Source organism: Phycodurus eques, chromosome 11 (assembly GCF_024500275.1).
Source record: "Phycodurus eques isolate BA_2022a chromosome 11, UOR_Pequ_1.1, whole genome shotgun sequence".
NCBI classification, from domain to species: domain Eukaryota; kingdom Metazoa; phylum Chordata; class Actinopteri; order Syngnathiformes; family Syngnathidae; genus Phycodurus; species Phycodurus eques.
In genome coordinates this window covers 14652915-14668763 of record NC_084535.1, presented here as the reverse complement: position 1 = coordinate 14668763, position 15849 = coordinate 14652915, and the positions used below count along the sequence as shown (strand labels likewise).

The 15849-nt window shown below is 37.8% G+C and overlaps 1 protein-coding gene across 2 annotated transcripts in view; it reads left to right on the top strand.

The window, feature by feature from the left end:
- lmbrd1 (LMBR1 domain containing 1) overlaps nt 1-15849 on the top strand; it is a 60861-nt gene that overhangs the window by 11631 nt on the left and 33381 nt on the right. For both annotated transcript variants that reach the window (XM_061690755.1, XM_061690753.1), the window contains exons 4-6: nt 10080-10177; nt 12920-12987; nt 14469-14557. In XM_061690755.1, coding sequence (XP_061546739.1) covers nt 10080-10177; nt 12920-12987; nt 14469-14557 — 255 coding nt within the window. The remainder of the gene's footprint in view (nt 1-10079; nt 10178-12919; nt 12988-14468; nt 14558-15849) is intronic.

Genomic DNA, 15849 nt, shown 5'->3' with positions numbered 1-15849 from the left:
AAAAGTAAGTACCTGTAATTTGGATATTATGTCATCATTGTTAAAAATTCAGGGCATGAACCTCTGTTTATTTGAGCCTCTAAAGCAAAAATACATATACAGTACATGTAAACAAAAAACCTTTTCATCTTTCAAAAAGTTGCCCTGATTGAGCAAAACCAATGTGGTATTTGGATTGAGCACATCAATATTGTCCTAAAGTAGCGAAAACATCCTTGACAATGAGTTTCCTCCGCAGGGTGTCCGGGCTCTCCCTTAGAGATACGGTGAGAAGCTCGGTCATCCGGGTGGGGCTCAGAGTAGAGCTGCTGCTCCTCCGCATTGAGAGGAGCCAGATTAGGTGGCTCGGGCATCTGTTTAGGATGTCTCCTGGACGCCTCCCTGGTGAGGAGTATACCCTGGGGACGACCCAGGACACGCTGGAGAGACTACGTCTCTCGGCTTGCCTGGGAACGCCTCGTGATTCCCTCGGAAGAGTGAGAGGAAGTGGCTGGGGAGAGGGAAGTCTGGGCTTCCCTGCTGAGGCTGCTGCCCCCGCGACCCGACCTCGGATAAGCGGAAGGCAATTGATGGATGGATGGATGTATAGTACATATTCAATCCAGCATGAGGGTAAAAAACATGAAAGAACACGGTCTCCAGAAGAGCACATGATGTTTATAATAAGAGTATTTGTCCATGATTACAATAACAGGGTGACAATCTAGATTGTTTTGCTTATCACTCTCTAACATAAAACTATAGTGGGAGTGAAATGTCTCCATGATTGGCCTGCGTGTTTGGCTTTGAGTCTGCTGCTGTCTCTGATGACAGCAAATTCAGCCATTCCAGAGACACTATCACACATTTTCCAACAGCTGCTAGCCTAAAGTGCCTCCAAGCAACAGTGTTATGCACCGTCTGTTAAGAAATGACAAGCTGTCTCCTTGCTTAGACAGCTCAATCCAATGAACTACTTCCACTGGTTATACGACAATAAAACTTTTGCTTTCAAAGACTGTTTTCAGCGCTTTAATGCAACATTCAAGGGACTGCAATCTATTGTCCTCTAGACATACAAATTAGATTTAGATTGAACATACCCTCAAATATAAACTTTACTCCGTTCAGACGCAATACATGAATAATTCAGGAGTTTTTGTCTTGAGGGATATAACCCTTCTGTCTTTTCATTCAATTATTGGCGAAACTGTCTGGAAAGTATGTTGGGTAGCAGTTAAATTTGTCGTGCATCAAGGGATGCAATTTTTAGGTTTAGTCATTTTAAGTATTTGACTCTGACTATCTGTTTAAGAGTTAATTCTAAGACATTAGCTTTTGTTCCACTGACCGCTTATGTTGCCATGTCACACTGTCACATGCCGTTTTTAAACTGGATTTGGAATTGTTAATTTCAGATTATTTTCTCCCACGTGGGTCACGGCAGCAGATAAGCAAAATCTGATGGATATATCAGATCCCTGTCAATGTAAGACTGATGTCATCAAAATGTACGACTGTTTGATGATGTATTCACTCGCGCGCTAATCCAAACACACCCAGGGTGAATCAAGTTTATGGTGAATTAACTTTCAGATGGTTGTATTAATACCTGTTCATTTTCGTGACAAATTTATAATTTCAACGCAAACAATATAAACATCTTTTTACATTTTGCTGATTTCAGAAACCACTAGTTCAATTCTCCTGCCGTTATTGTAATTTAGATGTTTTTTCACCTGCTATGACCTTGGTTAAGGATAGGGGTTGAGGTTGGGGTTATGTTTTATTTGACTAATACAGTTTATTGAATTCTAGCTCCCCCTGTCAGCTTTTAGCTTGAGCTAAAATGTTTATCAGTAATTGTGGTCAAATCGTTGGGTATAGTCAGAGAATTGTAATAGACCACACCATATTTTCATTTTGGCCTTTCATCTCTATTCTCAAACAATGTGTTGCAACTATGATGCAGAGATCTTACACTCCATGGAGAAAGGAACCAAACTTCTTAACACCCTTGAAATTGATGACAAGAATGTGATGTAGTGGTTGAATCTTCTATTTCATTGCCAAAATAGATCGTAGATGTTTGATTTGACCAAGTGCAGTGTAAGGTAATGTCAGAATCCCTGGCAGTCACATTACAGTATATGGGTTTTTACTCTTTTCTTTTAAATCAAAAACACGTCTCTGTCAGTAAATCTAGTTTTCAACATGTTGTTGTGCATGACATCACTGTGTACCTCGGCAATTCTGACTTTCAACTTAGTGACAATATAATGCAACACACGTTTTTGTTTTTGTGACGCCAGCACAAGGTTTACCAGTGAGGGCAAAAAGGGGAAGTGTGATGATGGTAACTCAAGACTGGAGCTTTAACCTCCTAAACCAGAGCTCCCAGTGCCCTCTGCATTGGGAGCAGTAATGGTCCATGGCCATGTTCCTGCCTCATGGGGTTCTCAGCCGTCATATGTGGCTCCTCTTACGCCACTACACTGGGTCGGTTTGCCGTGTGATCTTGGTTGCAAACGGCGTACTGAGATGGGGTTTCCTTACCTGGATTCCCTGTGCCCAGCCATAGGTCATTACATTATTATTATTATTAATATTATTATTTTATGTGTGTGGGTGTGTAAGAGTGTGGGAGGGGATTGATTTGAACCCATACTTGATAATGGCACTTTATCTTTGCAATTGTGAAATTGTGTTATTATTATTTTATTTTATGTTTGGATATCCTTTACACATTGATATTGGTTTTTGATCCAGTGCCGCCTGAGGGATTCGAAAGTCACGGGCATTCAAAGTTGGTTTTTGGCCTTGCCGCTTACATGCGGTGATTTCTCCAGGTTCTCTGAACCTTTTGATGATCTTATGGACCATAGATGATGAAATCCCTAAATTCCTTGCAATTGTACGTTGAGGAACATTGTTCTTAAACTGTTCGACTATTTTCTCACGTACTTGTTCACAAAGTGGTGAACCTCGCCCCATCTTTGCTTGTGAATGACTGAGCAATTCAGGGAAGCTCCTTTTCCCACTTAGCCTGTTCACCTGTGGGATGTTCCAAACAGGTGTTTGATGAGCATTCCTCAACTTTCTCAGTCTTTTTTGCCACCTGTCCCAGCTTTTTTGGAACGTGTTGCAGCCATAAAATTCTAAGTTAATGATTATTTGCTGAAAACAATAATGTTTATCAGTTTGAACATTAAATATATTGTCTTTGTAGTGTATTCAATTAAATATAGATTGAACATGATTTGCAAATCATTGTATTCTGTTTTTATTTATGTTTAACACAACGTCCCAACTTCATTGGAATTGGGGTTGTAGATGCAATACCGTCATTCTGAACGTTTTCCAAAAAAGTAAACAAAAGGTTAAACAGTCAGAAATTACAATGGCTCCTAAGAGGAAGCACTTGATGAGCAGAAAGATATGCACTGTGCTTCAATTCGTGAGCAATTAATCTTTTAAGTGACAATAGGACGTTCCACGTTCTGATTTTTTTTCTGAACAGAAAAGGACAACTTTCCCTGAATCGGTTTGTTGTGCCAAAATCAACCAATGTATCATGAATTATGAATAAATTATTTATTTACAATGATTCAGCTCATTTTGTAGCCTAATTATATTTAAATTTAGATTCTTTTGTCAGTCCAATGTCATATAGGGGTGATCGATGTTCATATTCCCTGCCAATGGGGACCATTCTAACATACAGTAAAGGAGGACTTACTAGTTGAAACTGAGCAAATACATAATTTTTATGCCTACCAACACTTTAATATTACATTTTTTAATGTCCATTTCAATACATTGTTAAGAATGTTTTGAAGAGCCACTTCACTTTTTTATTTACCAGTAGGTGGAGACCAAGCTCCATGTGTGTTGGATGCAGAACCCCCTCACAAATCAAACCTTTTAAGTTCACTTTCTTTTTACAAATACATGGCACTTCTGTCCATTTCCCCCCTCAAGACAAAACCTGAATGCAATGTATAACTGTGTTAAAAAAATTAAGTTGCCTATTTGCATATTTGATATTCTATTTTTTTTTTAGAATTGCATATTTGACTTAATCAGCATAATTATTTTCATTTTTTACATTTCATTTTAGTTATTTTTTATTTTGCACAATGGAATATGACAGGTATAATAGACTAACTATCCATCCATTTTCAACACCACTTATCCTGGTTAAAGTGGCGGGTAACAGAATAGCTATTTTACAAATATTTTATGCACTTCCAGTCAGTAGTTTGGACACATTTTCTAGTGTTATTGAATGAAAAACTGTGTCTAAAACCTTAGACTGATAATGTAGTTCAACAATTACTGACAAATACTGTTTATGATACATATCACAACATGTGTGTGTCAGCCTGACAAAAGGGGATGAACAGCTGTTATCGAAACACACACTTAGTTTTCGAGCCCAAATAGTTTTTTGTGGTCTTTGATGAAGCCTGACTTTGAAAGCAAGCTAGGTCATTCAGTCTCACGGCTCTGTCCATTTTTACATATTCTTCGATTGCTTACTACTTCAAAGCAATGGTGTAGAAGACCCCTAAGCAAAAGGGCAAAATACCCCTGGGCCCTCTAAATAAATCATTGGCTTTCTCTCTCCTTTTCAATGCAATTTGCAGAAGATGAGCTAGAAAGGATGCTGTCCTCTTTTAAATGTACCACAACTGCATCTGCTGCTTTTATTTTCTTATTTATTTATTTTTTTGTTTAAATATTAGAACAAATTCAAACTTATATTATTATTTTTTTCATTGATAGGAATATGGTGCATTGTGCTGTAGAAGCACACATGTCCCTTCCTGGTGTGTGCCAAACCTATATAAAGCTATATAATAAGGTAGAGACCTTAGTGTATGACAAATTTAAGCTCTTCTACAGACATGTTGCCAGTGTTTCAATTCAAAAGTAATTTAGTGAATATATAAATAGCCTTTCAGGTAACTGATGTTTTCTTAAATGGCCGAAATCCATCCATCCATCCATCCATCCATTTTCTGAGCCGCTTCTCCTCACTAGCGTCGCAGGCGTGCTGGAGCCTATCCCAGCTATCATCGGGCAGAAGGCGGGGTACACCCTGAACTGGTTGCCAGCCAATCGCAGGGCACATACAAACAAACAACCATTTGCACTCACAGTCACACCTACGGGCAATTTAGAGTCTCCAAATAATGTATGTTTTTGGGATGTGGGAGGAAACCGGAGTGCCTGGAGAAAACCCACGCAGGCACGGGAAGAACATGCAAACTCCACACAGGCGGGGCCAGGGATCAAACCCCGCACCTCAGAACTGTGAGGCTGAGGCGCTAACCAGTCGGTCACCGTGCCGCCCTTTTTCTTAATTTACAGTCATAAAAGTATGAGTAGAGGTTAAACAGTCTAATGGTATATGTTAGTGAGAACCCTTTGTTTACAACAACTTGGTGAATAAGGCTGATTGTCCTGTAAACCCAATGGGACTGGGAACAAAAACAGGAAGTACTGTAGAAAAATCTGAAATGTGTTAAGTTTCCAGATCGTTGCAGATTTCAAAATTTTACAATTTATTTACTGCATGATTGTAACATTAGAACACATTTTACTGTAACTTATTATATGCTAAAAATAACAAAAATGTATATGGCCACTGTCATGAGTTTTTTTCCTACAATATGAGCAGCTTTAACTATAGTCTCTGTTTGATGAGGCCCCTGAGAAAAATACTAATGGGCTTTTTAAACCCCTCCAACCTTGGCTCATGCAGTTTTAGCCACATGGTATTTCCCTCATGTTTAGCAGAGATGCACGTTCTTGTCATAGTGCCATACCTCCCAGGAAGTGCTGACATAGACAGATATTTTCATCAGTCTCTGGAGTCCTTTGTCAGGGAGCGTCTCAGAGAGAAATGTCCCCTGGCATTACATTTTCACATAAAATGTAATATATTTCACCTGTCAGCAGGGGACAAGAGTCTAGGACCCTTGTGGACGACCACAGTAAGGTGAGAACAAGGGTCTGATTTTTCTCATTAAGCCTTATACGGCTCTGCGAGGGTTTCCGAAGCTTGTGATATATTTGATAGTGCTTACCTTATTTGTGATCCACTACACGTTTTACTATTTTCACACTGCATTCCTCATTAAACACCCACAGGCTTTTATATCAACATACATGAGATGCAGAATTTGCTCAAATGTGTCTTTTTCTTTTCATTCCCCACGAGTAAAATGCAACACACCATACAAAACATAGAAACTTGTAAACGAGCACATTTAATTATATTGTCCTCTGCTCTGTCAGAGGGGATAAATGTGCTAAACTTTTATCCCCAGCCATTTGTTCCGACCCTGTGGAAGATCTGCTTAGAGAGTAATGGATGATGTATGGTAATGCAGTATGACCCGTTCTCTCAGTATGTTAATATTCATGGTGTTATGATTAACTTGACCCATTGCCTTAACCCACAAGCATATGCCAGCGACTGCATATTGAGTATCGCTTGCACTTATTGGCTCTCCGCATCATCCTAAACTCAGTTTATCAAGTTGTAAATTAGTGTAAATGGATACCTTAGTGGCGCAATAAGCACATATTTATTGAAAATAATGTCCTGTCACAATCACAGCTGGGAAAAGCAAGCAACTATAACAGATGACCTTTATGTCTGCGGCAGCCCATTTTGCAAAAGTGTGTGTTTGTAACCGCTGGAAGCCGTACATAGTTGATACTCTAAAAATCTTAAGTCTGTTACTGATGCTGTGAATAAAATGGTTTCCACGAGAAATGTTAGGGATAATATATTGTTTGTTACAGTAACTATACAATTGGGACTACAATAGTATTTGCTATTTAACAGACAGGTCTGCAGCTGTGTATCATATCTGTTATCTTAACCTGGAATCATTTTTATGGAACCTTTGAAGTCGAACACAAGTCCAGTGCGGGACACTTGTCGCTGTCTACAGTTCATTATTTGTGTTTATTGTTATTATCGTTGACCTTTTGTTGCTATATTGGTTACATTTATCCGAGTGATGCACCAAAATAAAAATTCATGGCCGAAAATTAACATGAGGAAACCAAGGCTGAAAACCGAAACGCAGAAAGAAATTATTATGCCAGTTATTAGTAAAATTTAATTTATGGCAATGACTGTGTACTAACCACACCCAAAAAAAACCTTCAGATCAGTCGATATCAATATACAGTGCCATGGTATATAGTACCAAGTATTTAACCCCTTCTAATTTTTTTTTTTGCACAGTTTCCCCACTTTAATATTTAAGATAATCAAACAAATGTAAATATCAATAACAACATCTCAAGAACTGCAGGACTCCCTTGCCTTAGTTCTGGTCAATATTCATGGCTCAACAGTAACGATGAGACTGGGGGAAAATGACATCTGTGGAAGAGTTTCAAGGCACAAAAAACTGTTGACCAAGAAGTTCATAAAGGCTAATCTTACCTTTGGTAAGCCTTTTGTTCCCAAGACTTTTGGGAGAATATTCTATGGACTGACAAGAGGATATTGTAACTTTTTGGAAGGTGTGTGTCTCGTTACTTCTGGTGTAAATGTAACACAGCATTTCAGAAAAAAAATATCATCCCGACAGTCAAACATGGTGGTAATAGTGTGGTCTGGGGGTGCTTCATCTTCAGGACCTGGACGACTGTGATTGATGGAACCCTGAATTCTGCTCTTTACCAGAAAATCTTGAAGTAGAATGTTCGGCCATCGGTTTGTGACCCTACATGCGTTCTGCAGCAGGACATTGATCCAAAATACACCAGCAAGTCAGCTTCTGAATTGCTTAAAAAAACAAAATTAAGGTTTTGGAGTGGCCTAGACTAGAATCTGATTGAAATGCAGTGGCATGACCTTAAAAAAGGCAGTTCACGCTCGAAAACCCTCAATTTTTGCTGAATTCAAACAATTCTGCAAGGAAGAGTGGGCCAAAACATTTCCACAAAGATGTGAAAGACTCATTGCCAGTTATAGAAAACGCTTGATTTCAGTTGTTGCTGCTGAGAATGGCCCAAGCAGTTACTCAATTTAGGGGCCCATTACTTTTTTTACACAGTGCCTGGTAACTTGGCATAGTTTTTTTCCTTAATGAATGAAATCACCATTTAAAACAACATTTTAAATTCACTTGGGTTATACAGTATTTGTCTGATATTTACATTTGTTTGATGATCTTAAACTTAAAGTTGGGGAACTATACAAAAATAAAGAATAAAATTTGAGAAGGGGGCCAATACTTTTTCACTGCACTAACACGGCACTTTTTTTGTATTGGCTCAGTCACATTGAAAATGTCCTGGCAATTGTATGCTTTTTAAAAAAAGCTACCCGATGCAATGTTGAACATGCCAGTAGCAAGGGATAATTGAGACACAAATGGCGCTCAAACTTGATAAGTTGTTGCTGGATAAATTGCTGGATCACTTTGAGGACAGGAAAAGTACTGTTGACTCTATACAAGCAGTGGTATTATTAAAGTGTTACTAAGCATGCCGCAAAAATGGCATGTAAATGCGACACACCACAGAGATGAGTAATGTTAACAAGCCTGCCAAATTTGAATGAATACAAAATAAAATAAATTGATGAGTCTATAAAATCATGTTTCAGAACTTGAATAATAAGGGCCACCTCTCAGCTCTCAGGCGCTGTGGGTGTGTCAAATGGATGCGCCAAAAGGAATCAAACATACTGTGGGGGTAATAGCTTATACGATGTAAAATCACGTTAGGAGGCTCAACTTCAAAATCGAATGGTTATTGTGGAATATAATCATAAAAATAAGCACACAAGTCAACTTACCCCCGTTGTTGATGTAATTTCACAGCCGAACACGGCACCTGACGACAGCGGGACGGTAGGAGGAAGCCCAGGTAGTTAGACAGTCGGCAATGCCCCATTCACTAGTATCAAGTTACCCACGAAGCCATGTTGTCTCGAGTGAAAGTTTACAAAACTATCCATTGTAAAATGCGCACTGCAGAGTCCACTGATGGTGTTGACGTTCAGCTCGCCAGCTGCGGCTTCAAAAAGTAAATCCATCGCTTTTTTATTCACTAGTATCAAGTTAGCCACGAAGCCATGTTGTCTCTGGTGAAAGTTTACAAAACATCCATCATAAAATGTGCACTGCAGAGTCGAATGGTGGTGCTAATGTTCCGCTCGCCATTCACGTGTCTTTAAAAAGTCAATCCATTGTTTTTTATTTCCTCTTTTTTCGGGAGCATAAAGGAACGTCACCGAGCTGTTCTGTAAATTGAGGCATCCAGAGAAGACGCATTTTCGGGGTGTAGCCATCGTTAGCTTGCTAACTGCACGCTGGAGTGGTAAATGGGTCTTGTTATGGAAGCTAAGCACAGCTAACACTCAACTGAAATGACGAAACGAAATGAAATTACGTCATTTTGTCCTTATATAGTGGGGGAGGGAACTCGCGCGAGAAAGTATACGCCCCAGCTCCGTGATGTCACGGAGCGTTATATACTTTATAAATATACTTTAACTTGTTTTGAGAAAGAGAGTTTATTTTTTAACAGTTTTAATCAAGATTTATCTTTTGCAAGGTTTAAATTTTCTAAACTTTTTTTTTTTTTGTGGAAAAATTCTAAAAGCCACTGTATATAGGTCCAAAATGGAGTGCAAAAAGTGAAAACACTTCGCATTAGCTTTTGACTTTTATATTTTAATAATCTGACTGAGATGAATAATTGTATTAGTGTATGCTTGTGGAAATATGGAAAAGGTGAAATATATTCTCAAACATTAATTGGCATGTATTCACTGGTGCGTTTTAATCTGTCAAGGGAAATTTCACATCATTGCAATTGGATTAACCGGGTACATGTTATAACAATTTCAAGGTTCTGTGAGAGGAGTAATATTTATTGATGCTTAATTATCTCCTGAGAGAATGTATTAAATTGCAAGTGTCTGTGTCACAAGAAAGTTTTTTTTTAATTTTACCAAGAAATGTAGTTAAGTGTTTGGGCATTCTTTGCGGTTTTTCATGTGGACAATGGTCAAAGGGATGTATGAGACTAATTCTTGATGTTATTTCTGTCCACAGCACTTTACTCCATCATCCTCTTCTGTGTGTTTCTGTGGATACCTTTCGTTTATTTCTACTATGAAGAAAGAGATGATGACAATGTCAACAAATGCTCGGTAACAATTCACCTTTGCAGTTGTGACTGTGACTGGAGTTCCTTATTGTGTGCCTCTGCGTAAAGGAGGGTATTATGTAAACATGGATCAAAAGATATCCTAATTAGTTAACAGGCATTTGTGTAGTATAATGCAGGTCATGATGTAGAACAAGGTGAACAACACCACCCATCTCTAGGCCTGTCATGAGACATTTTTTAAGACGATTACTTTGTCCCAAAAACTATCACGATAAACAATGTTTTTTTAATGCCTCTGAAATCATGAAAAATAAGGCCCGCCTTTATTAGTTTTTATTGTTTATTTTATTTATTTTTTTGCTTTTGAATCAGTATTGTTAATATCATTGTTGTTATTACAACCCCAATTCCAATGAAGTTGGGACGTTGTGTTAAACATAAGTAAAAGCCATACAATTCTAAGTTAATGATTATTTGCTAAAAACAATAAATTTTTTTCAGTTTGATCATTAAATATCTTGTCTTTGTAGTGTATTCGATTAAATATAGGTTGAACATGATTTGCAAATCATTGTGTTCTGTTTTTGTTTAACAGCGTCCCAACTTCATTGGAATTGGGGTTATATAATTTCCTGTCTTGTTTCTCTATTAAATAGTTTTTCTTTACTCAGTGATATGGATCCCCCTGGGTCTGAAATAAAGTATAAAGAGCTGCAAGACCAGCCTGGTTTACATGGAACCCTCTATTCTAATTATAATAAATGCTCCATATAAACATCTCAGTCGGAATAAGCACGCCGAATCTGAATGGAATTTCATTTGGTTTCACAGGGGTGGAATATTTCTTTTGCCAAACTGATCAGTAGTAAATTTACGCCCTGTATGCAGTCATTTGGAATAGAACCGAGAAGCGCTCTGTCTGTTCATGCTTCGTCTCGACATAAATGCATGGTGACGTCATTGTTTACGCACAGCGTAAATATGGCGGCACCTGACGGCGCTCGTATGTGATGTAGATCTTGTTTTTAACTACTTATGTTGTTTTTATCAAGCATTATTATTTTTTTTAAATAAATGAATGAAAACACTCCCTACTCTTTGCTGAATAGACGACGGACCTCCATCTTGATGAAAACACTCCCTACTCTTTGCTGAATAGACGACGGACCTCCATCTTGATAAATGATGTGACGTTCACGACGACGTGCCTATGTCACACGGCTGTTCCGATTAAATGTAGTGCATATGTATACACCTGATTGGAATTGATCCCCTCACATGGAAACAGTTGACCAGATATCTTCAATCAGAATGATTTGAATTGGAATGACAAAAAAAGTCTCAATGTAAAGCTGGCTACCGTGTGGTTGGTCCGTTGAAGACGAGCCGTTCATCTCTCAATCAAATATACCTTGATGTTCGCTGTAGTCGAAGTAGTAGTCTGAAATCGCGTGCCACTGAGGTTATGCTTAATAAACAGTTAAAGTGCCGATGCGTGTTAATTGGGGACTAACACACACAAACTCGGAGAAAGCTCTGATGTTTTCAACGACATCGCCACGGTGGAGCGAGCTGCTTACCTCAACTCGTTCGCTCACAGGGTAGTCGTTAGCTCGTGAGCTAGCTCGAACACAATAAACAGTTAACTTCCCCTTGTCGTTTGCTCGTGAGCTAGCTCGAAACACAACAAACAGTTACCTTTCCCTTAAGTGTCTCTGTTGTGTGAATCTAGGTGTTGCACATGGAGCTAGGCTGAAGAGTATTGGGACAACACCGGCAAAAGTGGACTGGTCCGTCAGCATTCCATGAGGCCGCTAGGGGTTAATGATATAGCCGTCCAACTCGCCCACTGTGTGATCTGCGCGCTGGCTCACCACAACAATGACAATTTATCGAGTCTGAAAAAACTATCGTGTCCATTTTATTTATCAAAAGATAAATAGATATAGTAATTATCGTTTCAGGCATACCCATCTCTAATGTAAAATATATTCTCTACCGGTGGCGCTGTGTGGGGAAAAAAAATAATCTATATCCTAAAATTCTATAGCCTGGTATACAAAATGTTATATCTTGATAATGATATATATCCCGATGTTTATTTTTTCTTTAAAATTACATGACAGTAATGGCTATTTTCTAAAAATAATTTCGCAGTTTATTTATGAAACAGTTATATTTTGTAGATAACAACATATTTACAACATAATTACAACAACTACATTAATCGCAATGGCTTAATAATGAGATATATATGAAATCATTTGTTTTTACATTTTTGTGCCTGCCAATTAAAATATGTCAACGTGAAACTGTTGTGTAGTGCAGAAAAGGTTGGAGACCACTGGTCTAGAGCACAGTAGGCAACCCCCCTTTTTTATTGATGGACCTCCAAACATAAATTGTGTCATAAGCATAGTGTTCTGATTACTTTTTTTTGGGCTTTATTTCATACACAATAAAAAATGACCGCTCTCCTTTAAGGTTCAAGTGTTAGCGGAGCAGTTTCACAAAAGGTGTTTTCAAATTTAAAGTGTGCTTTATCTTTTTCAGTGATTTCATTGACATTCACAAGTATCAGGAAAAATCCATGTTCCATTGTTTGAAGGCAGCCTTGGCTTTCAGTGAATTTGTGCATGAACGGGAGAATTGGAATATAAGGATATTCATTCGCTTAATTGTGAAGTTGAACCCCTTCTACCCTATATCCCATACTCACAGTTAATTATATTTGTGTTTATGGACATGATTGACCAGTTAATTTTTTTTCATTTCATTGCAGCAAGTCAAAAACGCTGTGAAGTACACAAGTGGATTTGTCATTGTCTGTGTGGTGCTGCTATTAATTGGGTAAGTTAAATGCATGATGGCTTCTTTTTCTACTTGATAGATGGAAAGGGATAAACCGTCAATTTAACAACAAAAGATTACATTGTTTTACTCATTGACCAACTGACATCAATTTAAATGCATATTCCACCTGAGAAAAAGGTTAGGACACCCTACCCCCTAATAACTAGTATTTATCTCCTTTCGCTGAAATAACTTCAGTGAAACGCTTATTTTAACCCTATTCCAGTAGTCTGAGGATAGTTCACACCACACCTTAATGCAGTTTAGCCTGTGATATTTGAGGGAAGGAGTCATTCATTTAATTTTTATTTTACTACATTTTACATAGTTTTAAACAAAAATATTTAGTTGTACTTATTTATATTACTTGAATCTTCAAGTATTGTTTAAATTGATGTTAAATATTTATGTTTAAGGTTATTTAGGGTGTCCTTTTTCCCCCCCGCATGACTATATTGTAAAATCGTTCTGGCCATGCATACCATTTAAAAGACAAGTTGTGTGTCATCAGTTTATTCTGAACTTCAATTGTTTGGTTGCATTTTCAAGTAGACAATTACGTGAAACTAAAAGTAGTTTTGTAACTCAATAAATCTTTAATATACATTATCAAGTGTATTTCTTTTGTAGGCAACACCTACAAAATGCAATAGATTTCCCGATGCCTTGAGTTCAGCTAAAGCGATGTAGTGGTCTGTTCGGATATTGTAGATGCAATTTATCCAACTATTCGCTTCATGGTTTAAAACTGTTGGTGTTTTTATCCGACAATAGTTTCAATCTCTCTCTTTGGAACAACATGGTAGCTTTCACCCTGAACAGGAGAGACCAACATTTTGTTGGGAGACCATTCACTCAGAAGCTTCTTGCTTGATCTTACCAGGCCTTTGTTTACCTTTGAGTGGTTTCTGACCTTTTACTGCCCCAGCTATACAATTGAGATGAAAACTGTTCAGCTCTACAAGGGACAGTCCTTTACCTGTCTAGATTACATGCATCTTTGGGGATGCATTATATAATTCCTGTGGTACCTTCTAATGAATTTAACAACACAGAGAAGACAGTATTGTATTCTGTATATTATGTATATGTAGCACATACTGTACATTAGCTGTAAACAATTTGCTGATTCTTTCTCTGGTGTAAATCATGGTAAAGATCATGAATGTTTTTTTTCTATTCGTCACATGACAATTGTCAACTATTACATTGAAAGCAGTGTGTAGTGCCACTGTAGCGCTACTGTACCATACTATATGAATGTGGTTGGCATCGTTATGTTAACTTTGATATTGATCAGTTAATGGTACCTTGTACAAATGTAAAGACAAAAAAGAAATGTATACCGTAATGCGCTGTCATTCTTCCAAGAAACACACATCTTATATGACTCTTACGTTGTCAAAAGTTTTGAAAACACTTTTTTTACACATATGCAACCAAGCCAAAATTATTGTAAATCTTTGTTGTGTTTTCAGAGCATTTGTTCCACTCGAGGCTCCACCACGACAGAATGCCACGCAGTGGGAGAAAGTTCAATACCTTTTTGAGGAGCTTGGCAGCGGTCGTAAGTACTGTTCTTTTATAGACGGACTTTGTAGTCAGCAAATGTGTTGCTGTGTGTTTAACAAATCACTCAAATGTTCACTTTCATTTCACACATTTGTATGTTTTTGTTATTGTCTCTCCAGGAATTAAATAGTCTAAAATGTAATTTCAAAATAAGCATATAGCTGGTTTGTAATCCTGTAACACATCAATAAGCAGTGAAAATGATTTGTATTCTGTAGAATGCATTTAGTAAGAACTGTATTGCCATATGATTGTCCCATCAATTCACAGCATGTTTCTTTTTTAAGATTAATTTTTAAAGAAAGGAATTGCCTATAGTTTCATCCCCTAAATAAAATGCTGCTGTAAAAATATAGAACCTGTATTCCAAAACTGTGACAGCACTTTCCGCAGGTGTCTTCACTTGTTGAACCGAGCATTGCTTAATATGCTTTTATACATTCTAATGGGGGAAAATGCCAAATGTAAACTCCTCGGAGTCCTCTGGACCTTTGCCATATGCAGATCAAGAAGGAAGCTGAACCATCTGCCTCTTTTGAGAATCGTGGAGCCCCACACATGCTTCCTAACCTTCCTCCCTTGGCTCAAGGGGAAATTTTCAGACTGCCTCTTTGGAAATATTAGGATAATCGCTGTTATAATTCCCCTTCTCTCTCTACCTTCTCCAGATGGGAGGTTAATTGTGTAAAGGAAAGCAATGTATGGCACATAATGCGGCTGACTACTTTGCTATGACCGCCCACTAAGGTCACTGGATCTTAATGACTTAAATATTAGGTTTATGACAGTGTCCTCATTACACCCAAATGTTCCAGAGACCTTAATCTATTTACAGTGATGTTCATTCTAGTATGGCAAATGTTCCTGCTAATTCTAAATATAATATATATGTACAGTACAATACAATAATAGCTTACTGTTTTTACAATATCTTTGGGTGATTGCAACCAAAAAACAGTGTTTACCTCCTCCGGTATGGTTGTATTCCCCCCAGTTCTCTTTGGTTACAAAGGAAAGGCCTCCGAAATGTTATGAAATTCTGTTGTAGCGTTGTTTGTTTATTTGCATAAAAGAGAATTTTGGTCTTTTCACACCTCTCGAGATTCAGTGCCTGAGAACGCTGTCATAAGTTCTTTCCAATACATACATGCAGACAAATTTCAACATATACATAAACTGCAATGCTTTGTCATTCACATGGTTGTAGCCTTCTACTTTTTCCTGGAGTATGGGTCACAATACAGCCTTGTCTACTTTTTTGATTCATTTCAGAGAAAAACATTTCAA